General features: G+C 35.6%; 1 protein-coding gene across 1 annotated transcript in view; it reads left to right on the top strand.

Moving 5' to 3' along the window:
- CCDC186 (coiled-coil domain containing 186) overlaps window positions 1-18,061 on the top strand; it is a 42,344-nt gene extending 24,283 nt beyond the window's left edge. Inside the window, exons 6-16 of the mRNA XM_031461799.2 lie at window positions 721-840; window positions 3,266-3,370; window positions 3,833-3,931; window positions 4,099-4,185; window positions 5,056-5,198; window positions 8,228-8,483; window positions 9,121-9,310; window positions 10,496-10,576; window positions 12,028-12,238; window positions 13,326-13,545; window positions 14,229-18,061. Coding sequence (XP_031317659.1) covers window positions 721-840; window positions 3,266-3,370; window positions 3,833-3,931; window positions 4,099-4,185; window positions 5,056-5,198; window positions 8,228-8,483; window positions 9,121-9,310; window positions 10,496-10,576; window positions 12,028-12,238; window positions 13,326-13,545; window positions 14,229-14,312 — 1,596 coding nt within the window. The 3' untranslated portion in view covers window positions 14,313-18,061. The remainder of the gene's footprint in view (window positions 1-720; window positions 841-3,265; window positions 3,371-3,832; window positions 3,932-4,098; window positions 4,186-5,055; window positions 5,199-8,227; window positions 8,484-9,120; window positions 9,311-10,495; window positions 10,577-12,027; window positions 12,239-13,325; window positions 13,546-14,228) is intronic.
- Window positions 18,062-23,669: the final 5,608 nt, after the last annotated feature.

Raw genomic sequence — 23,669 nt, 5'->3', positions numbered from 1 at the left:
TGAGCAACTGATACATGTTTATTAGACAGAACTTTGAAAAAACTTTCTTTTAAAATCTGTATGTTGAAGAAATGACTGTGTCTCAAAGGAAGATTTTATTTTGGTAAAAGATATACATAGTTGTGTCAAAATGTGAGTAGGTTTTGAGCCAAAAATATAATTTGACCAGAATCTTAATGTAACACTTACTCATAGAGTAGAATTTATATTTTTCCTTCAGAAAGACATTTTCTTCTTAAATGCTGCCTAAGAAGATTTAATTACTGAGCTATTTAGAGCCCTTGATGTTAACTAGCAGCCTCGTGGTATGATCTTGTTTCCAGTAGATTATCACTTCTTGGTAATGAATGTTATTTTTTATTAATTAAACTTTTAGTTCAGGAGTGTTGTCATTGTTCCCAGGAATTCTGGCAAAACAAATTTAATTCATATTTCACCTTAATGTCAACCAGTTGAGAAGAATCAGAAAGGTAGGCTTATACTCACAGTATACTAGTAGGTTAAAATATAAATATTAATAGTCTTAAGTCTGTTAATTGGATTTAGGATTTTACTGCCCTCTTATGATTTGAACTTTAAGTTTTATGGCTTGTAGGCCATAATGTGCTAGCCCCTGAATTATAGTATAATTGCATTGATTTCTTTGAGGTGATATAAAAGATACACAAGTGATTGGTTGATTGTTCAAATGAAAAATATGACACAGTGATGTTATTTTAGGAAGGTGAAACTACTAGACTCATCAGAGAAATAGACAAATTAAAGGAAGATGTCAACTCTCACATCATTAAAGTAAAGTGGGCACAAAACAAATTAAAAGCAGAAATGGATTCACACAAGGTGAGTACTGTAATAGAGTGGAAAAATTGTTAGAATCAGTTTTAAGAGCAAATGCATAGTAGTTATTAATGAGGCATAAAGCTTAATTTAATGACTCCTGTAGGATAGTTTGGGCCTGAATATTTGGTGACTGTAAAAAGATTTCCTTATATGATTTATATATTAAATTGAATAGAATATTGTTTTCTTATTCATTGTTTATAACACCCAAATTGACTATTCTTTTAGCATTTTGGGGTATACTGTATTTTATATTAAACATTGTCAGAGATTCAGGGGAAGGGGAGAATGTCTAAGTTATCAAAATTGAAAGTAAACTGGAAATTTTTAAAAATATTAGTGATAAGATTCTTAAAATCAAGAAATATAAATTTTATTTAAATATGAATGTAACAAAGAAAAGTTACCTTATCTGTTTATTGTGAATATAATTCCATTGGTGTTGTGCATAATGAATATCATATTATTAAAAAATTAACATAATAAAAGGTGATTATAAAGGTGATTATATACCTTATGCCATAATTTTAAGCACTAACTGAACTGGTATAAGCAGTAATAAAAATCTGAAGATGTTAGAATGTGAAGTAAAAAAACAGCTCTGATATATTATTTAAACAAAAAAACTGTTATTTGTAACAATTTCCAAATTTAAAAAATAGGCTTGATGATATTATTTAAAACCATAATCATTCGTTATCTCTTTCAATAATTCTAATTAGGTAGGACTGTTAACCTTTTGATCTTCTATGTATAATATTATCAGAGAAAACTGTAGGGGGTCTGTGTTGATACTGGTCAAAGATAGGTTAGAGAATCGTGGGTTTCCCTCAAGTTCTTTGCTAACTATTGATGACCAAATGAGTGTTGGGAAACTATAGAGAAAGGAGTAGGAACAACAATCCTTGGAGCTCACACAGGGCTACAAACCATTTAAAATTGTATTTGACACATAGGAACTCTCAATTGCTATGTTTTGAATGAATGAAGTGAGTGCTACATGCCAGGGTCTGTTTAGTTAGCACTGTACTTGGACAATCACCACACAAAGTCTAGCCAATCAAGGAGACAGAGAAGGCAGTGATGAAGTGGGAAAAAACAGGAGTATGCTGTCTTGTAATGGAAGCAGAGGAAGGCTATTCAAAGAGTCAGGGGTGATCAGAACTGGAATAGGGAAATCAAAAATAAGAAATGAGGAAAAGCAATTGGATTTAATGAGAAAGTAGTCCCTACAAACCTTCAGTTGCTATTTTAGGAGAGGGGTTAGGAACAGAAACCAAATTGCAGCATGAATCTGTGAAAAGGTTCTGTATAGATACCAAGGCCATAAACTGAAGAATTGTCTTTTACGTGTGCATACAAAAAACTGCTTAAGCACTTTGCTCTTTTTGTTTTATCAGGTTAGTAATTTCTAGTGCTTTGCTGAAGACTATCAGATTTAACTTTATTTAGTGACTATCAGTTAGCCACATTAGTTTCTTGTCAGAAGCATAAAATGATATTACTGGAATAGCATTTGACTCCTGTGGCAGTGCTAAGACAGGAACTTTCCCTACTCCCTGGTCATTGTTCTCACCGTTCATCACATCACTGTGCCAACTTTATTGTCATCTGTAAAGGAAAAACCCAGTTCTCCCCTATTGTGGGTTTTTTCCCTGTGCCTCTCCTTTACTTTTACACAGAACACTTCACTTCTGACACTTCTAGTCCCCAGTGTTTAGAGGCTTTTCCCCCCAAGCAATTCTCTGTGACACCAGTTCGATGGCCTTCAATTTAACACAATTCTGACACTATCTATGCAGAGATAGTGTCAGACCCCACAGGTTAAAGGCTCATCCTACAGGACTCCTCCTTCCTCCATCTGCCCTTCTCCCCACTTCAGATGCCAGTCTCAAGCCCAGATTATCACCTGTGCTTCTGACCAACTGGCTGTAGATTGGAGGTTCTAACAACCTCTCCTTTGGGTTCAAAAATTTGCCATAGTGGCACACAGAATTCAGGGAAACACTTTACAAGTTTATTAAAGGATGTGATAAAGGATATAGATGAAGAAATACATAGGGTGAGGCCTGGGAGGGTCCCAAGTTCAGGAGCTTCTGTCCCCGTGGAGTTAAGGTGCATCACCCTCCCAGTGTAGATGTGTACACCAATCTGGAAGCTCTCTAAACCTCATATTTTGGGTTTTTGTTTGTATGTTTGTGGAGGCTTGATCACATAAGCATGATTGATCATCTAGGAAATTACGAAAGTTTCAGGAGCTCTGTGTCAGGAATAGAAATCAAAGACCAGTATTAGAACAAGAGATGGCCCTGGTGTTTTTACAACTTAAAAAAATTGCAAGGGTTTTAGGGGCTCTGTGCCAGGAACTGGGGGCAGACCCAATATATATTTTCTGTTTTCTCACATTGTCTTTTTGTCGTTGCAGGAAACCAAAGATAAACTCAAAGAGACAACAACAAAATTAACTCAAGCAAAGGAAGAAGCAGATCAGATTCGGAAAAATTGTCAGGATATGATAAAAACATATCAGGTATGCTTAAATTTTTGAATAGATTAGTAACAAATTACGCCAACTATCAGTACTCTTGTTTCATTAAATTTTTGTATCTACAGTATTTGATGTGTAGAATAGATTTTGTAGGCAGCCAAATAAAATACAGATTATTTCCTATGTTAAAGTACTTACAGCACTTTAAGTAGAGATATTAGAGACGTTTTTAACCAAATAAGAATACTAGAAAATTTCAGAAGAATGAAGAGTACAAGCAAATGCATAACTTAAAACCCACTCTGTATTATGTTATATATCTTAAGTGTGCTCTTCTTGTTGGTGCAAAATTGACATACTAAAAATCTTTCAGTGCAGTCATCAACTTTAGATGCATGAGCTATATATTTCACGGTTAGTAAACTTAATTGCAAAACCCTTTTTCACATTCCAAAGCATAAAACTTTAAAAATTGTCATACTTTTGTCATTTCCTTCCCATTAGGAGTCAGAAGAAATTAAGTCAAATGAACTTGATGCCAAGCTTAGAGTCACAAAAGGAGAACTGGAAAAACAAATGCAGGAAAAATCTGATCAGCTAGAAGTGAGTAGCTCTATTCTTTGTATATCCTAGATAGTATAATACAGAAGGAAAGAAATAACAAATATGTATTGTCATCTCTTTTAAGGCCTTTTGAAAGGAGCTGAGAATACATTTTAGGTCTGGTTTAGCATATAATGATTTGTGGTTTATTTTAAACCTTTTAAAAGATGCATCATGCCAAAATAAAGGAACTAGAAGATCTGAAGAGGACATTTAAGGAGGGCATGGATGAGCTACGAACACTGAGAACGAAGGTAATTCAGTCTTCAGTCATGACTCCAGAGGAAGGATAAGTACCTTTAATTTTGGACTCATTCTGATTTTTAAAATGTAGGTGAAAGGGTATTTATATAGAAGCATTCCAGAATCAAAGAATTCAGAAGAGTAATATATCAATTCCCTAGCAACAAAATTTACTTACAGAATTAAAAATGTCTTCCATTTCAGCCCCTTTAACGTATTTGCCGAACATTCCTGTTTCACAGCACATTGCTCTCCCTATGACTCCTCCTTGGGCCTCTGATCTAAAGGTAGTCTTATTAGCAAGTTAATTGGGAAGATATATGGGCTTTAGAACTGTGAGTGTCAGAAAATAATAGAAAGACTTTACATTTCTCCTGGGTATGCTTAATAGTCTGTATACAGTTTTAATTTCTAACAATCTATGAAATCTTTTCCAGTGTTTATAGTCTTTATTCTAAGAATAGTATCCCTTTTAATATGAATGTGGAATATATTATCATTATCATTCATTTATTTAGAAATAGACTTTTAGGGAACCACCTGGCATTTGCAGTCACTTGATTTTGAAAGTGCCTTTCATGCACCCTTCTCTTTGTTCTTTATGCCAGTTCTTTGAGGTAGGTGGGGAATGTACATACTCTTTTCAGGTGAGGAAATGAAGATTCAACAAAAATGAAGTGACATGCTAGAACTCCCATGACTAAATCATGAGAAATCTGAGACTGAAACACAGGACTATTAACGTCCCATTATATTTTCCTCACATTAATATTGCTTCAGAATTCAGCTTAGATTATTAACATATAACTGCTATCTGAAATAGTTAATAAGGAACAAGAAAATATTGTTTGTAGCTTAACTTGGTTATGATTATTTGATAGGTAAAATGTCTAGAAGATGAAAGATTAAGAACAGAAGATGAATTATCAAAATATAAAGAAATTATTAATCGCCAAAAAGCTGAAATTCAGAACTTGTTGGACAAAGTGAAGATTGCAGATCAGCTACAGGAGCAGCATCAAAGGTATAAAATGAGCAGCTTCTGTTTGTGCTAATCAACAGGCTTTTTGATTCCATCTCAAGTTTCTGTTTTTAAATGCAATTATTGCATTAAATAAGAATAATTTTACATTCTACTAGATAGAAAATTTAAATTCCTGTCTTCATTTGAGCTATTTTGGGTTATCTTTAAAGTTCCCATCATGGCTTCTAAAAATCAAAGTTTATATTCCCTAAATGTTGGCAGTAGTAATTTGTAAGACAGAATAGATTATAGTTTTTTTTAATCCATTCCTTAGCTTTCAAATTCTGTTATTTACACACAGTACTTAGTTTTTCTTCAAAAGGTAGATATGTATCTGTATCTGTATCTTTGCATGTATGTAGCTAGAGTTCAGGTGGTGACATTATTCCTTGACTTCTCATAAAATCATTTAGCTAAACTCTACTTATGACATTACCTGACAGAGCCTGGATTCAGAGTGGATCCAAACATCATCTTTTTCGTATCCTACCAATACCCAAACTGCTGAGTGCTGCTAAAGAAGGCTGCACTGTCATCCAGATTGATGCTGCTATAAATTCATGGTTAGAACCTCAACTGGGAATACTAATGCACCTCCAGTCCTACCATATGTTCTTAGTCAGAGCCTTCTCCCCCATCTTCTTAGCATCTATTCCAAACCTTACTGCTTTCTTCTCAATTCTGATCTTCCCTCTTGCTTTGCTATTTACTCTTGACAGGTGATTACCTCTTAATTCATAGCAAAAGTGGGAGCTGTCAGGTGACAGTTCTCTCAACCTCTTGCTATCAGTCCTATGAACTTGCCTGCATCTTCAGTCCTGTTATTATGGAAGAAATACTGCTGTTCTTTTTGAGTCAAATTGTGATACCTACTTCTACTGTGGATTCCATGCTCTTCTGCCTTCTCGAGGTCTTAATTATTCCATCTTTATCCTTTATGTCTTACCTCTTTCTACTGACTTTTTCCTTTCTGCATTTAAATATTATTAGATCTTAAAAACATCAAAACTCCTGTAATCTGCTTTCTCCTTTTCCTTCACAACCAAATAAATGCCTTTATAGAATCATCCTGTTTATTCATGGTCTTTGTTCTTATTTTCCTCTCCATCTCATTCTAGCTTCTGCAACATTAATTATGAACTGCTAAAGCATCCTTAAATATAGCAGATACTTCCCAGATGAAGCCTTCCTTGAATTTTCAGTATGAATACCACTAAGCCCATAATCTTTCTTGACATGCTCTGTTCCTTTGGCTTCATTTCATTGTGTTCTTCTGGTGTTCCTCCCCACTTTCTGGCCATTTTTTTTCTCAGTCTCCTTGGTAGCCTTCTCTTTCTGTCATAAAGCTGTCTTTTATTCTTATTTTATTATACCCCTGGGTGATCCTAACTATTCCAATAGTGTGTTGCAGGACCTTCAAGTTATTATTGTCAAGCCTTTTCCCTGAGCTCCAGGCACACAAGTATCAAAGATATCTCATACTTACATCCAGAACTGATTCATCTGTCGCGCCTTCAATTACGCTTCTCTTATATTCCTGAGATGAGCTGTGAGTGTGACAGTCACATGATTTTCCAGCCCAGGAACCTGGGAGTTATTCTTGGCTCCTCTATCCTTTCCCTCACACATCTAACCAATCACAAAATACTGTTCATGCTAACTCTTTAATATTTTTCAAGGCCATTTGCTTTTTATATCCCCACTGCTGCTACCATTGTCCAAGCCATTATTAACTCTCATCTGGAAAACTGTCATAGCTTCCAAACTGTTTTTCTTTTTTTTTAATTGAAATATGATTGGTTTACAATGTTGTGTTAGTTTCTGGTATACAGCATAATGGTTCAGTTACATACACACACACACATATATATTCCTTTTCATATTATTTTTCATTATAGGCTATTATAAGATACTGAATATAGTTCTCTGTACTATACAGAAGAAACTTGTTGTTTATCTATTTTATATTATATACAGTAGTTGGTATCTGCAAATCTCAAACTCCTAATTTATTTCTAAACTTTTTTGTTTTGCCTACTTCCCCTTTAGTTCATTTCCTACGCTGTGGTTAGCATAATCTTTTTAAAAAAGGAAATCTGAAAACCTTTCAGTGATTTCCCATTGCCTTAAGGATTGCCTAGTGAGTTCTGATGTCTTAACGTGGCTTGGAAGATCGTTAGTAACCTTGCTTCTCCCTCTGTGCCTTCTCCTTTTTCACTCTTGTGTTTCAGCAGTAGTTGGTTAACAAATGTCGATAATTGTCTCCTATGTGCTGAGCCCTGTGTTAAGTGTTAGGATATAGTGCAGTCCTTATCCTCATCAGTATTGAGTATCTCTTTGTTAGTACCAACAAGGGGTCATTCTCTTGTTCCCTTCCCAGCTTTGCACATACTGCTTCCTCTACCTGGAACATACTGTTCTGCCGCTCATGCTTACTTTTCCCTTAGCTCAGGAATTAGCAAACTGTGGCCCCTGAGCCAAATCCAGCCCACTGTCTCTTCTTGTCGGTAAACTATTTTTTGGAACGCAGCCACTGCCATTCCTTTAAGTATTGTCTGTGGCTGCTTTCACACTAAAGTGGCAGAGTTATCAGTTGCAAGGAAGGCCATATGCCCCGGAAGCCTACATTGTTTACTGTCTAGGCCTTTTACAGGAAGAGTTCGTTAACCCTCACTTTAAATATTAGTTTAAGCATCACTTACATTAGCTTAGGTGACCCACTCTGTGCTTTTATCATCAAAAATGTTTTATCACACTTTCTGATGTTTCATCAACCAAAGTGTTTTATCACAGTATGTGATTAAAAGCTCTTTGAAAGCAGGGGCCATGGCAATCTCTCTTACGTATATTCCCAACTCTTAGTTCCTAGCATATATTAGGCATTCATAATAATCCAAATAAATATTTGGATGAATAAAAAAATAGAAGTACCTTTAGAAATCAATTCATTCAGTGAAAATTCCCAAACCATTAATTTAATGTCTCTTAATAGTTTAACTTTTTTCTTAAATATAAACTTTGTTTTTTAGAGGTAAACAAGAAATTGAAAATTTGAAGGAAGAAGTGGAAAATCTTAATTCTTTGATTAATGACCTCCAAAAAGACATCGAAGGCAGTAGGAAAAGAGAATCTGAGCTACTACTATTTACAGAAAAGCTCACTAGTAAGAATGCACAACTTCAGTCTGAATCCAATTCTTTGCAGTCACAGTTTGATAAACTTTCCTGTAGTGAAAGTCAGTTACAAAGCCAATGTGAACACATGAAACAGACAAATACTGATTTGGTAAGTATAAATGTATATTTAACTTTTAAAGCAACAGAGCAAGAAGCACAAATTAAATTTCCCTAAAAACATAAACCTAGTGGTAGCTGATTTAAGCTCTTTTTTTTTAATTGCCACTGACTTTTTTATAATTTCAAATACTATGAGAAAAGTCAGTTTTTTTCCTTTCAGCTTATGTAATTTATAATAAAATTTCTTCCTAACGTCGTTATGAAGAAGGATTTCTCTTTTGAAAGTAAGGAAACCAGGATTTTTGTCATTCCTAACTGGAATTACTGTAAATTTTTTGAAGGGATTTTAAATTTCTATATTTTTATAGTTTAAAAATGGTTTAGTATTTTCAAGTTATGAGAGTGTCTTCAAGTTACTCATAAAAATAGTTGGAGACTGTAGTCCAAAAATACAGAGTCCTGTATTTCATGTTGTTTTGCGTGTATAGAATGGCAGATGTATTAACATATCCCCTTATGTTACTGTATAAGGAATTTGAGGAACTCAGTAAACAAAACCTGGTAAGGAACGATGGTAGAAGAATTTACTACTAAAGAGCTTATATTTTTAAGGTTTTAAAGTGTGAGCAATAACAGAAACAGATATTAAAGTTGGTATCTTTTTCTTTATCTTACTTAATATTTAGGAAAGTAGATTGTTAAAAGAGGAAGAACTGCGAAGAGAAGAAGTCCAGACTCTGCAGGCTGAACTCACTCGTAGACAAACTGAAGTTAAAGCATTGAGTACCCAGGTTGAAGAACTAAAAGATGATTTAGTAACCCAAAGACGTAAACATGCCTCTAGTGTCAAGGATCTTACCAAACAACTTCAGCAGGGTATATATACATTTCTTCTATACTTAGTCCTTGAATGCTTTTGTTTCTTTTAATCTTTAAGGATTTTTAGAAAAAAATATTTTATGTCAGTGGCTCCCACAGTGATGAGAGATGTATGTTCTTTTAATGTATCAATGTTCATAAACCAAATAGTTAAACTTCTTACAGTTCCATGAATAATTTATAGCATGTTCTGTGCCAGAAGACATTTATTTGCATAACCACAAAATGTAAGAACTGGGGAAATAACCTTACTGAGGCAGTAGTGTCTAGACCTTGTTGATCACATACTGCTGTCAGTAAGAAGTATTTAAGCATTTGTTCTCCAATGTATAGCTGTCTATTTGTAAATTTTAAACATGTGTTACTCTATTTTATGCACATGAGAAAAAATGAAAAATACAAATTTTAGAAGATCAGATTAAATATAAGTATAAATAGAAGTTCTAATGTTTTTTCCCTATCTATGAATTATTTTATGTAGCATCAAGGTACCTGCACCCATCTGGTAGACATCTGACTTAGAGATCACTGAACCCTAACCTTTAATCTTACGGGAAACTGAGACCCAGAAATGTTATCAACTACCTGAATGCAACAATTAGCAGCTAGAACTGGAACCCAAATTTCTTTCATTTAAAAATTTATACAATTATTGAAAGTCTGTGCTATGTGCTTGGATGCAAAGATGAATAAGAGATGTATTCTGACATCCTATTCTCTGCTATTCTCCTTTGCTTTATTTGTGTTAAAATAGAGTGAAATATAGTAATAAAATAAAAGAGACTTAGCATTTACTTAATATGAATATGCTCAGGTATTTGCCATAAGAATTCAGTGTGTTTTAATAGATGTAATTGAAGGGAAATTTGGGGAGAAATTTCTGGTACTGAAGAGCTCTTTTAAATCTTTCAGGATCCAAAAGGTTAAGTTCTGTGTACCTAAGTGATGCCAGTGTCAGTTGTTAATCATAATGTTGTTTCCATGTATTTTGTATTTGACCTGTACATTTCTAGATGTCATTTGTATGAATGACACTTACAGCCTTCCTGTCTATGTATTTAAGAAGTTTCTTCTGTTGTTTATGCTGTTTTGGCCTAAGTGACTTTAGTGATTAAAATCAGAGATAGTGGGGGCAAGTGGTCATAATAGTTGTCTCAAGTAATCCATTTCATCTTCCTGTAGCAAGAAGAAAGTTAGATCAGGTTGAGAATGGAAGCTATGATAAGGAAGTCAGCAGCATGGGAAGTCGTTCTAGTTCATCAGGTAAAAAACTAATGGTTTTATAATTTTTGGGGGGGATTGATTATAAAAAGAAATAGCATTTTTTGTTTTAAAAAGTCTTGATATATTTTTCTTTAATTTTGAATTGTAAAAGGCAGTAGTTGTACATAATTATAAAAAATATATCCAGTTAAGTGTTTAAGTTCTCATTATTACATAAAATTTCAAGTTTGTCATGGGGTTCTGTATCATCTGTCTCCTTAACTCCTTTTTCCTTACCAGCTTCTTTATTTCCTGCAACAATTTCCCTTTTCATTTTTTAATTCAGATTTGTGTTCATCTATGTAGAGAGATTTGGTGTAGTATGGTCTTTTTTTTTCCTTTTATATTACTTTTAACTCCTGAGAGCTAGTGAAATGATCGTTGTGTATCAGATTTATATATAGATATATATATACACGTATGTATTTTTAATCTTTTTGCTTTTCTCATGGTAAATATGTCTGTGGTCTAAAGCAAAAATTAATAGTCTATAAAATTATGATTGATAGCATTGTGAAAATAATTAGCAAAATGTCAACATATGTATCATTTTTGGAATGCCAGGAGCCATGCTAAATTCTTCAAACATATCATTCCAGATATGTTTGAAGAACAGTCATGCAAAGTAATTCCCACTTTACAGATGGGGAAACTTAAGGTTTAGAGTGGTTCCACGACTTGCCCAAAATCCACAGTAACAGAACTCTCAGACTCTAGCATCTGCATACCTCTACTCTACACTGCCTCCCAGGAGTTGCACATTAGGGGGAAAATGTTATCAACTATTAAATAGTGGGAAATTGATGTAGTAGAAAGAACATGGGCTTGAGATTACACATAGTTATCTAGCTCCCAGCTCTGCCATTTATTAGTGTATGACCTTGGATAAGATATATAACTTGTCTTAAATCTACAAAACAGGGCTGGAAAAGCACTTCAGATATATTAATTCATTTAAATGAAGGTATTTGTCTGTAAGGCAAATAATATTATGACTCCCATTTTAAGACGAAGTGACCAGGATGCAGAAAGATAAATAACTTGTCCAAAGTCACACAGCTGGAAAGCAGGAAAATGGGATTTGGACCTGGGGAGGCTGGCTCCAGAGCTTAAACCACTGGCTATATTCTGTCTTCTGTCTTTGTCCTTGTCTGTCTCAGTTTAATTTTGGTTTCAGTTCAGACTTGTTTTTCTGACTTTTTCTTGAGTTTCTTGTTTCTCTGTTGCTACTCCTCATCCTGTTGCTGAGAGACATAATAGACCTTTTTGGTACTTCCATCATCAGTGTATTCAGAAACATGAACTCAGGGCAGGTATGACATGTGTTGCAATCTGTGCCCAACTCTATTAGAGTGAATATTTGAAACAATACTAGAAGAAATAATATATGAAAAATAATATATAATGATATATCCAGACTGAGTATAATAAACTGATTTTTTTGTCTTCAGGGTCCCTTAATGCTCGAAGCAGTGCAGAAGATCGATCTCCAGAAAATACAGGGTCGTCAGTAGCTGTGGATAACTTTCCAGAAGTAGACAAGGCCATGCTGATAGAGAGGATAGTAAGGCTGCAGAAGGCACATGCTCGGAAAAATGAAAAGATAGAGTTTATGGAGGATCATATCAAACAATTGGTGGAAGAAATTAGGAAAAAAACAAAGTATGTATTACTATGGTAATGTAACCTGTGTTCAAAATACCATTATTCATGTGGTTAAGTTACTGTGTTCAAAATTAATCATACCAAGAGCCTATCTTTCAAAAAATAATTCTTAAAATTATAGTCATTCAGTTTCCAATCTTTTATTGATCACTTATTTATGTTCTAGGTTTTGGAAATACAGAGATGAAAGAAAACAGGTTTTTTCTTTAACATCTTATAAAGTCAATAGGTGTTAATTTTTTTTTAAGATATTAAAATAACTTAAAAATAGATAGTGTTCTACTTAGCTTTTTATTTTCAAGATGGTGGTTCTAAGAGATAATGAGGTTGTAGATTATCATTCCTGTTGGGTAGGACATAGTGAGGTATTACTGGGCACCTGCCAAACACAAGGCACTGTGCTGATGACTTAACAATATCTTACTGATTTCTTACATCTACTCAGGGAGAGAATGAGTTCTCTAATTTGGCAGGTTAGTTAACGGGGGCTCAGGTCAAATTACTAAATGTTCCAGAGTCAACTCATCCTACAGGTGACAGACTTGAGAGCTGGAGATGCAAACCCAGCTCTGTTTGACTCCAGAAGCTGTGCTGGGCCAAATTCCTCTCAAAATACCATATTCATTTAAGTCAGAGGGTTTTTTTGGGGTTTTTTTTTTTTTTTTTATTGTGGATCTTTACCCATTACTTTTAAAAATTTTGACATTTAGACATAGAGAAAAGTTTACCCATGACTTTATTAAAAAAAAAAAGTATAAAATATGGTTCTAAGTTTAATGACCGGGAAATTAAAAATATTAACTGAAACTGGAGCACTAAAGAAATTGCTCCTATATTTTGATTTAAAGTAATAAGGAAAAAAATAGAAAAGCAATGTATATACTTTCTTTTTAAAATACCATGCTAGAACAAAAATGAGATTAAGAAACCATCTGAATAAGGAAAATTTCTTTATTGTTAATATAGTTCTGCTATTAACCTAGTAGGCAAATTATTTTATGCTATGATTCATTGACTCTTGCAAATTACAGTTTTTTTTTTAATTCTACAATTACATAACTGATAGTGTTGTTTTATTTTGCAGAATAATTCAGAGTTACATTTTACGAGAAGAATCAGGCACACTTTCTTCAGAGGCATCTGATTTTAACAAAGTCCATTTAAGTAGACGGGGTGGCATCATGGCATCTTTATACACATCCCACCCAGCTGATAGTGGATTAACATTGGAACTTTCTTTGGAGATTAACAGAAAATTACAGGCTGTTTTGGAGGATACCTTACTAAAAAATATTACTTTGAAGGTATTTGTATTTCTCATTCATTTACCAACCAATAAACATAGCAAAAATGGTGCCCCTTTCATAGTTTGATTTTAGCACATGAATGGACTACTTCTAAAATGCAAGGTAGCCATTTTTCCCATAGAGAAAATTTTGTGTTTTTCTCTTTTTGAAAAGTACAGTTTTTTAAATTATCAAGGAAAGAAAGATATAGTTAAAAAAAATCAGTTTAGCTGTTGGATAGACACTAAGCTGAGTTGTTTACTTTGCAGTGGGTGGCCTTTGACACATACTGCGGTTAGTTGTGATTGATTCCTGAGACATTTTTTAGATTGGGGCATTTATTTTCTAATGCATTTTCTAGCTTTATTTTATTTTTCTCAGCTATTACCTGACCCAGCTATTCTATTTGTGCTATTTGGGCCTTTATGGTTAGTAATGAATTTAAAAAACAATTTTTTAATCTAATAATAATTTTATGCACTAAAATTGGCTGTAGCTTCAGTAAAAAGATTAAGTATGACTCTGAAATGTGTGGGGCTACTTTACTGAAAACAGCTGTGTGCCTAGTTTCTCTCACATGGCATAAGACTAGTCATCACTCTTTCAGTTCAAAATTTACGCAAAACTAGTTCAAACCGAATCTTTTTACTTATTATACTTAGTAGTTCTGTTTTCTTTTCCCCTTTTCCCAATTGTTAAAGGAAAATCTGCAAACACTTGGAACAGAAATAGAACGTCTTATTAAACACCAGCATGAACTAGAACAGAGAACGAAGAAAACCTAATACAAAGCTCTTGCTCAGTAAACAGAAAAAAGCCACACAAGGAGCAGGTGCCACTGTCTAGTGTTGTTGGAAACTTCTCCCTGCTTTGTGTGTCAGCCAGTAAAAAACTTGTTTTGCTTCATCTGTATAAAAAAGTACCTTTTACAATACAAATGCATTGCTGTTTTATACTGTAAAAGTGTAAGCTTTGATGAAATTTGTTTTTGTGTGGTGACAGCCTGTCATTGAATCAGAGCAACTTAATTTAATTTGCTCATAATCATATGAAGTGCTGAACATTACTACAAGGGCTTTTGAAAACTTCTTCTCCACATTTCTTCCCTTTAAAATATATAATGTCAAAATTGATTTTGCTTTCTAAAATTATGCGTGAAAGGATGGGTGTTAATCATTCAGTAATATGCTGTTTCTCCAACATGAAGAAGACTAAAGAAGTGATAAAAACCTTCATTTCGACATTCTAATACAACATTTCCTTGTGTGTTAGGGATGCTTCTGAGTTCTTAAATCTTTTTGTTTTAATGGAAGCTAATAGGAAAGCTAGCTTTTGGTAACTAGGAATGATCAGACATTGTATCTCTATCAAGTTTCCTTATTTGTGCTAGTCACATTTTTTTTTCAGATTCAAATTGAGTTGATAGTGGAGTTTTTAAAGTCTTACATTACATAAATTATGATTTTTAAATAACCTCATTTAGAAAATTCCTGTGGACTTCAGTTATATTTCGAAATATGAAATGGGTTAGTCATTAGAACAGAGAGATGAATAAGGAATTCTTTGAAACTGAAATACTTTAGTTTTACTGACATCAAGTATAAAGATAAATTTAAGATATTTATGAAGAACCAGTTCCCAAGAGAGTCCAGCATATGGCACTGTTAACCATTTCATTTGCCACCATCTTTTACTGTTGGTATAATTATATATCATAGTGAAGTGAACTTACAGTCCCCAGATATGATGATGTTTCAGTATATTATTTAAAACACAAAATAATTACATCTCCGTAACCAAAGGAATTATAGAGCCAAATTTATCCTGTTGGATTTTTGCAATATTTATTTACGAAGTGCACTCAAATGTTGCCAGTCATAGTATCAGTATTTCTGTCATTGAATTTTTTTCTTGCCTCTTGTAATTTCTCACCTATTACAGTTTCTGTGTGTGGCTTTTCACATTTCATTATATTCAGATCATTTCTGAATATAATCAGAGATCATTTCTATTATGATACCTTGGCACATACACAGATGTTGCAGCAAGCCATAATTTTTGTTTTGGATTTTGGCATCCTTTTTTCTCCCCTTAAGAGAAGTAAGCTTTGGGGTGTTGGATTAAACGCCTTTAAAGAATTATATGGCTCTAAAAGTTGGGCTGGGCTTATGGTGGCAATGTCCCTTTAATGTGTTTTAACTTTTTTTTAAAATCAACTTAACATTGTTTAAAAAGATCATTTACTAAGGATTAGATGATTCAATATAGTGTCTTATTTTTTCTGTATATTGAGTTACATATTTTCATCCAAAAACAAAATCTTTTCAGTTCAAAATGGAAATATAAATTCAGAAACATTTTGTATTTAAAATAGCTGTAAAAAGTTTTAGTCATACCATAATGTGTCTTGTTCTTTTTACCAGTAATAATTTATCAAAGTAGACTAATAAAAGGGTAAGTGCAATCAAATCTAAATTATTTTCCTAGTTGTTTTTGACATACTGTTGATACTCTTAAAGACTACTTAGAGTAGCCAACGTAACTAAATTGCTACAGCTTCCTACATGATTCATGCACTACAATATTTGTTTTTTTCCTCCAAGACACAAAATGTAGTAATGGAGACCGAATAGTGATCAGATCCATAGTGTCCTATATCTATACACTTAAAAAATACGCATTCATTTTTGTATACATATATTACATAAGAAAATGAAACATTCCAAATTAACATTTGTGCTAGCATTCAGAGAAGTTTGATGGTAAAACAATTTTGGAAGAAAGCTATTATAAACCATATTTTGACTTATTGTTGCTTTTCCCCACATAACTGCAAGAAACTATGAAAGACTTCTGAAGAAAATGCTTTATTTTCCTTTTGTTCTTTAGTTTCTACTATATCCTTTTGTGTACGGATCAGGACTGAGCAAAGTGTGTATAAAATGTGCATTTATCTGATCTGTCTGTAAACTGATTCACAAACAGATTCTGATATAGGCATTTAGAGGACCTTCTACCCTTACTATTTTGAACATATGGAGAGAAGAATGGGGTGTCTCGAAAAGGAAAATGGTCTGGATAAACTTGAGATCTGGGGGAAGTTTTGTTTTATGCGTTCATTATTAATTGAACACATCAAATACTGTTTTGTTTAGTTAGCACTATTTTGCTTTCTTCGAGCAGGAGATGATTTGTGTGTGTGTATGTATACACTTCACTAGGTTTTAATTTTAAAATGAATACTCACTGTGACTCCCTTTTCCCCATACCACTTCAGACTTTAAGCTATTGAGTTTTAAGGATTGAAAATGTTGGGTTTGGGCAGAAGAATGAGTTTGAACTCTACCATTGTTTTTGTTTTTTTTTTTTAACTACCCATTACCATTTAAAGCAGTTTATCTTGAAATTAAATTTTATCAGGCTCCCAACATGTTATTTATTCTTGTAATAAACACATTTATTGAAAACCTATGCTTTCAGGCACTATGCAGGAGATCATCATTCTGCTGGTGACCAGACCAGACAGGGCAGTTCCTGTCCTCATGGCGCTTGTGCTCTACTGAAAACAGCTGTGAGGCAGTAGGAGCAGCTCTTTGAGCCTTTGCAGCTCACAGTCAGCCCCTGTCAGAAGAGGGTTCATTCACTTGTACAAGTAGGTGACCAGAAGTCCCACTCTGGCATGAAGCGTTTGGTAATGAATCCTTGCTGAGGTATGCTGAGAACAGATTGCTGTTTTCATGGTGGTTCTGCATATTTCCTTACTTTTTTTCACAGTTAGATGTTTATTCTTTAAGAATAAGGGGAAAAAATATCCAAAGACCATAAAAAGGCTTTCAATTTTTGCCATTTTAGTAAATTATTGCCTACCTGATGCTCATAACGCTGACTCTAATCATGTTATCATGTGTATTCCCAAACTTTGTTTTGCAGTATATTGTTTTCTAAAGATTTTTATGTATAATTTTAGACCAAGATATACCTACCAGTAGAAGGAAAAAAGTGTTAGAAACCATTAATATTATAAATGTTAGATATGCTACCCTGGTGAAAATATTTTTATCAATCATGTTGTTATTCAGTACTATTAATTTGCCTTATGAATGTTGACTCCAGTAGGCCTATCTTCCAATAACCTTTTTAAAACAAAATTCTTTTTCGACACTAAGATCATTCATTTTTAGCACCAGTTGGTGGCACTAGAAACCTGAAATTTTTCAAGGCTGACCAAGAGAAGGTAATCAAAAAAGAATTCAAACAGAATTTTCAGGAAAATAAATGAAAAATATAATTGTATATTAAAGATGTATTTTTCTTCTTGAATGAAATTCTTTTTTAAAATGCATATGGCTGTCCATTTTGACTATGATGAAACTTGTTTATCTTCCAAAGTTCATATATATGTGTGCATTGTACAGATAATCTTTAGTTTGATTACACTGTTCATTTTGTAAATATGTTTCTGTATAAAATGAAGCTTTTCAAGAGAATTTTATGTATATATTGTACTTATTAAATAGCTAATGCCTGTTTCCAAGTTGTATTTTACTGGCATCTTTGATTATTTACACACAACACTTGCTAACAGACTGATTCTCCAGACTTGGCAAGGCTGATTCAGATTGCTTAAATTTTCTTTTTTAAACTAGATTAAGAATTTTTGCCTTCCAGATTTGTCATTCTACCAATTATAATTGAAAGGCAATGAACAATAGTAAGCAGATTAAATTGAATGCCACACTGTATTTTAAAATTTTGTTTAAATTGTTGATAGCAAAATTTGGCTTTTTACACATGCCTGTGTGAGAATTTTTCATTGAACTTGACAAGCCAGCAATATATGCAGATTTTCCACAAAATTATGGAACTTACTTGCCCAAATTATCTAGCTTTAATAATAAAGATATAATACATTCAATAAAATGTTATTGAAATGGCACTAAATTCATGAAGTTAACATGAATGATGGCTATTTCACATTACACATTATTCGTTGATTTCCATTTCTCTTAACAGTTCTGGTACACATAGATCATGCTACATTCTTAAAAGAGTTCACTACTGGAAAGAACCCCTGAAATCAAGAGCTGTGGAATAAAGGTAAAGGTCGGTGTGACCCGCAGTTGTAAAAGACTTTTCCAATGAACTTAAATCCAAGTCTGTTTTTTCTTAATGAAGTCTGCCTCAGTCAGTGCGTGTAGAATGAGCACACACTTCTTCAGGACCAGCAGCTTGGGAGGATGCCTTTGGCTGACCAATGCTAATGCTGTTTTGATGATTCTGAGAAGTGTGACCAGACTTGATGTCCCTGCCACTGTAGAGACACACTGTTAATTCCCAAGTTACATATAAGAGACCTGATTCTTATTTTTTAAAAGGAGCATCCACTTAAGTAGTAGTCTATTTCTGAGGAATTTTCAGCCTTTTAAAAAAATTGTCCAAAGACCATGCTTCTTGCCAGTCAGACTCTCCCCAGTTGCACTTCAAAAAAAAGGATAGGGTGTTATATCTGAGAGAGGGATCGCCACCATTTAACCCAGAGCAAAAAGAATCTATTGAAAGTTTAGGACTCACTGAAATAAAAACCTTGGCTTGTTGATAGTCGACTTCTAGTTACATTAACTTGGGAACTGTATTAAATACTAGAACGGCTTCCCACATCATCCATTTCACTGTGTAGTTTTTAATAACTAATTAAAGGCCCAAGAGCAGGCAGTTGTGTGTGTGTTTCTAGCATCCTTATGCTTTGCTTTCCCAAGAAATAGCAGTTCAGCCTGCCGCAGTGCCTGTTTTCTTAGGCAAGTTCTTCATGAACTCCTGACACCCTCAAATGCCCACGACCCCCGCTGCCCTTGGTCTAAGCTGGCCTGCCCACGTGAGAGGAACACTTGGAGTGTCACTTCTGTTCCCACCAGGCCCCCCACAGCTGCCATCTCCCCCCAAAACCCAGGTCCCCGGGAGTCCATGCTAAAGGAGGCTTTTGCTTTGGGTTGTGAACTGGCCTCGTCCTGGATTTAGTGTTTTGTTTTTGTGTTACTTTGGGGCAAGCCTGGAGGGGTTAGAGTGTCCCTGCTGGGACTAGTGGGCCAAAAAGAGTCTGTTCCTGGCTTTTACTTTTATGCAGTTAAATCTAAGCTCCAGGGCACCAACTTCAAAAAAAGATAAGCAGAGCTTAGAAGCATAGCTTCATGGCAGAATGGTGTTCCCGCATGCTCAAATCCCAGGTGCTGTCTGAGAAGTTGGATGATCCAATCTCACAAAGGTGTTCTAAGGTTTAGGCAGGCAATCCTAGTAACTTGTTTGCAAAGGCCACGCTCTGAAGCACGAATGTTCCTGATGGTTTTTAAAGATCGCGCTCTACCTGCAGGCATCATGTAGTTCCACTTCAGCAACAAAACAGAAGAGAATCTTTCCTTTTGTCTCTGCCCACCCCCACTCGCCCACCCCCAGCACCACTCCCCTACCCCATACAAACACAACATACACACACCCAAAACAACCAGAACACTGCCTGTCCAGAGCTGTCTCTGAGTTTCTAATCCTTATCAATTCCTTCAACATCCCGCTTATGAGCTTTTAATTTATGAAGTTAGTCAGGTGAGGAAGCTATGAAAGGAAAAGAGAGTAAGTTCAGCAAGATTCTTTATCACATTCTGTTCCTTGTCAGATTCCTGTTTGACGGTGGAAATGCCCCATTTTGCCTGTGCTGTGGGTGATGTACCACAGGAGGTAGGACTGATGTAATGTGGCTGTTCATAGAGGATGTTCCATGGTGATTGCTGATGACACTTTGTAGCTTTTTAGAGTAGAGGTGTACCGGCTTAACGTGTGTGCATGTATGTTTTTTAAGGAGGGCATTTCTGGAAGTTAGACACTGAAGTCCTAGAAGTTATCTTGTGTAAATATGTGTTGGGGAGATAGAATAGGGGTGCAGGGAGTTTTGTGGAGTCGTTAAAGGACGGTTTCAGATTTTAAAAGAGTATATTCATGTATTACATAATTTAAATGTTGACTTTATGAAAGTTCTGCCCGACCCCCCAAAGCCAGTCAATCCTGGGAAACAGTTACTCCCAGTATATTGAAATATTTTTCTAGATTGACCTCTGCCTCAGATGCTCATTAGCAGATAAATATGTGGCCCAGAGTATTGCAGGCTGTGGAAATGAGAAGCAGAGATCTTACCAGGTTTGGGGGGTGGGGGTAGAGTGAGGGTCAGGACCAAGTTCAAGTAAAGGTGGAGTTTGCAGCGATGGCCTGAGGGTCACGGTTCTCACTTCCGACACCGCTGGCTACAGGATCCATGCCATAATGATGTTGAAAGGCCCTCTGACTGTCTGGACACTTGTCAGCACAAGAAAAGTAGCTACAAAAATGGACGTGGTTTGACCTGTGAGGGGCTATTACATGTTTTAGGAGTTTGCTGTGTTTACTTAGCACAGTAGCATTTAGGACTTACTCTGTCTGGTCAGAAAGAAATAATATACAATGTACTATATTTGTATTTTAAGAATGTTTGTTTTCCCTTTGAAATGATAAGGAATACAGTTAAATTTAAAGGACAAACATATGAAGGCAGGGACAGGGAATAAATACTAAATAACTGCGTTGAGTGAGGCTCAGACAACCCTGCGATGTAGGACACAGGTAGGTGCACAGTAATTCTGAGGGTCTTCTTGCTGGGGATTTACTGAGCTGGAATTTGAACCCAGTTTGGGGGTGCCTTTCACTGTCCTCTGCTGCCTCCCAAAAGTCAAAAGTTCTGATACTTCAGTGAGTGGGTGAAAGTCATATTTAGATTTTTTTCCCTTTGCACTAATATGGGTTAAACAAAAAGACCAATTATCTATTACAGAAGATGGGTGTGCGAGTGTGTGTGATTCAGCAGACTCTTAGTTGGAGGCTTGGTGCCCCTCTTTTCTTCCTCTTTCTGATTCTCTTTGACTAAGCTCTGCCTCTAACTGCAGCAAGAGAAGAACGGAAATAAAATCAGTCATTTTGTTCCCTTTTAAACTCAGTGCAGGTTTGCGGGGGACTCACAATTGATAGGTGATATAATTTTCTTGTCTGGGCGATGAATAGGCATTCCTTAAGCTTCTGAAATACCTCCGGGGATACCCTCCCATGCTGCCCTGCTGGTGACTGTAACAGAGCCTCCCTTTGCTGCCGCAGCTCCATCTGAGGCGACCAGAGAACACGCAGGGCTGTACCACGATCTAGATGTGGACTTGGATGACCCTGCCCCGACGCTGACTGTGAAACTTTAAACGTGTCGCTTTCTTTGAGCTTCAGTTTTCTCACCTGTAAAGTGGGGATGATAAAAGCTACTTTGCAGGGCTGTTCTGAGAACTACATAGGATGATGTATGTGAAAGGACATTGTAGACTGCAAAGCACTGAGATGTGGACAAATAAGCTAAATCTTTAAAAAATAAAGGGGTAATTCCTGCTTTTAAATACGGTTATTAAAAACGTTGAAGGATGCATATATATGTGTATTATAAAAATTGTTGTTTTAATAGAATAACTTTTACAATAAAGTGAAAAATACTGTTTTATATATACAACCATTTGTACGTGTAAAGGAAAAGTTCTGAATGGCTACGTTTCAGACTCGACAGTGGTTTCTCTTGAGGAGTGGTTTCTTTCTTTCATATTTTACTTTATTTTCTTGTTTCCAATTTTTTTTTCAATGAGTATGTACTCTTTTTGCTCTAGTTGACTTTTAAAATTTTATTCTGAGTCATCTCAGATGCCTAGCACCACAGAAGTGCATGGTTAAGAGAAAGCGGGGAGGAGGGGAGAGAGTACATATACCTAGTTATTATCTGGAAAGATACTGTTGTTCAGTTTTCTCACTGAAGGAAATTGAGTTTGGAAAGAGGTAGGAGAAGGTGGTGTGTGTTGCCAACGTTCATTTGAGCGGCATTCCCTGAGAAGACCTATAATTCTAGCTTTAGACCTGTGTTTAATTCTCAGAAGCTACCTAGAGACACCTGCAGCCTCATGCTGTCGCTGCAGGTGGAGCGGTGGGTGCCCCAGCTGCTTGATGAGAAGAACACAAGTGCCTTTGTCCTTACTCGTTTTCAAGCCGACCGCATCCTCTTGTGCACAGCCCCCGAGGTGTCAGCAGAGGGAATGTTTAGATGCCTGGAGCTTTATAATTAATAACTGTTTGGCCTTGTGACACAGACTCTGTCCTGAGGGCCTGGTTCTATTGTGAACACAGTGTGGGTGCTTTACCCTTTTGCAGGAAGGAGGAAGGAGAGGGAGAAAAAGCACTGGAGGGATCGGAATTCTACTCATACCAGCTCAAGGGAGGTGTTCGCATGACTTGCCCCCTCTGGCCTCCTCGGGTCAGGAGATCTAAGCGGGGTCCTGATCGCAGACACCCCGAGCCTAACACACAGGCAGTGGTGTGCTAGTGAAGACAGGAGGGCAGACAGGCAGCAGGCACCGACCCATGTGTCACCCCGGCCACGCAGTTGGCGCTCATTCTCCTGAGTCTAAGAAAGCTCCCTTGTCAATATTCTATTTTGGTTCTGTGGTGCTTTCAAAGCAATAAAGATAGCTCAAGCACTGCTCCTGACTCCATTTGTGTTTTCATAGAACTTAGGCTTGGTTTGCTGCCCCTAAGGGTCCATCATTATGCTAAGCAAGATACACATTGAAAATAAATAGTCCTTTTCCAGATTTTCTAGCTGCTTTTGGATTAATTGGGCATTTTGTATGATTCAGTTGTATCTCTACCATTGGCTTAGGAGTTAATCCTTTCTTATTGTAGTGGTTGCCCTGGGGTTTACAAAATATCTTAAAAATATGCAATGCTTCACTTATTGTGAGTCATCACTGTGCAGGGACCACGTGAATCTCTGGGATGGACCCAAATTTACTACACATGCTGCTGAAGCAAGCACCTTTTCTAGATTTTCCTCTGCCTGTTAAACATAGAGTTGGATGATGAGGAGAAAAGACCAAAAGGCCCTGTGGAACCACTGTTCTCAGAGATGAAGGAATGCACAAGAGAGAAAGTGACCAGATTTTCAGGTCCCCCAGACCGGTAAAACTTCAAAAACAAAATTCTGACCTTGCAGAATTTTGTTTTGCTAAGTGAAGATCAAAAAGAATTGCCATTTATCACCATAATTT

The sequence above is a fragment of the Camelus dromedarius genome, chromosome 8 (assembly GCF_036321535.1).
Source record: "Camelus dromedarius isolate mCamDro1 chromosome 8, mCamDro1.pat, whole genome shotgun sequence".
NCBI lineage: Eukaryota > Metazoa > Chordata > Mammalia > Artiodactyla > Camelidae > Camelus > Camelus dromedarius.
Note: the sequence above shows the minus strand (reverse complement) of the source record. Positions and strands in the feature narration are given on the sequence as shown.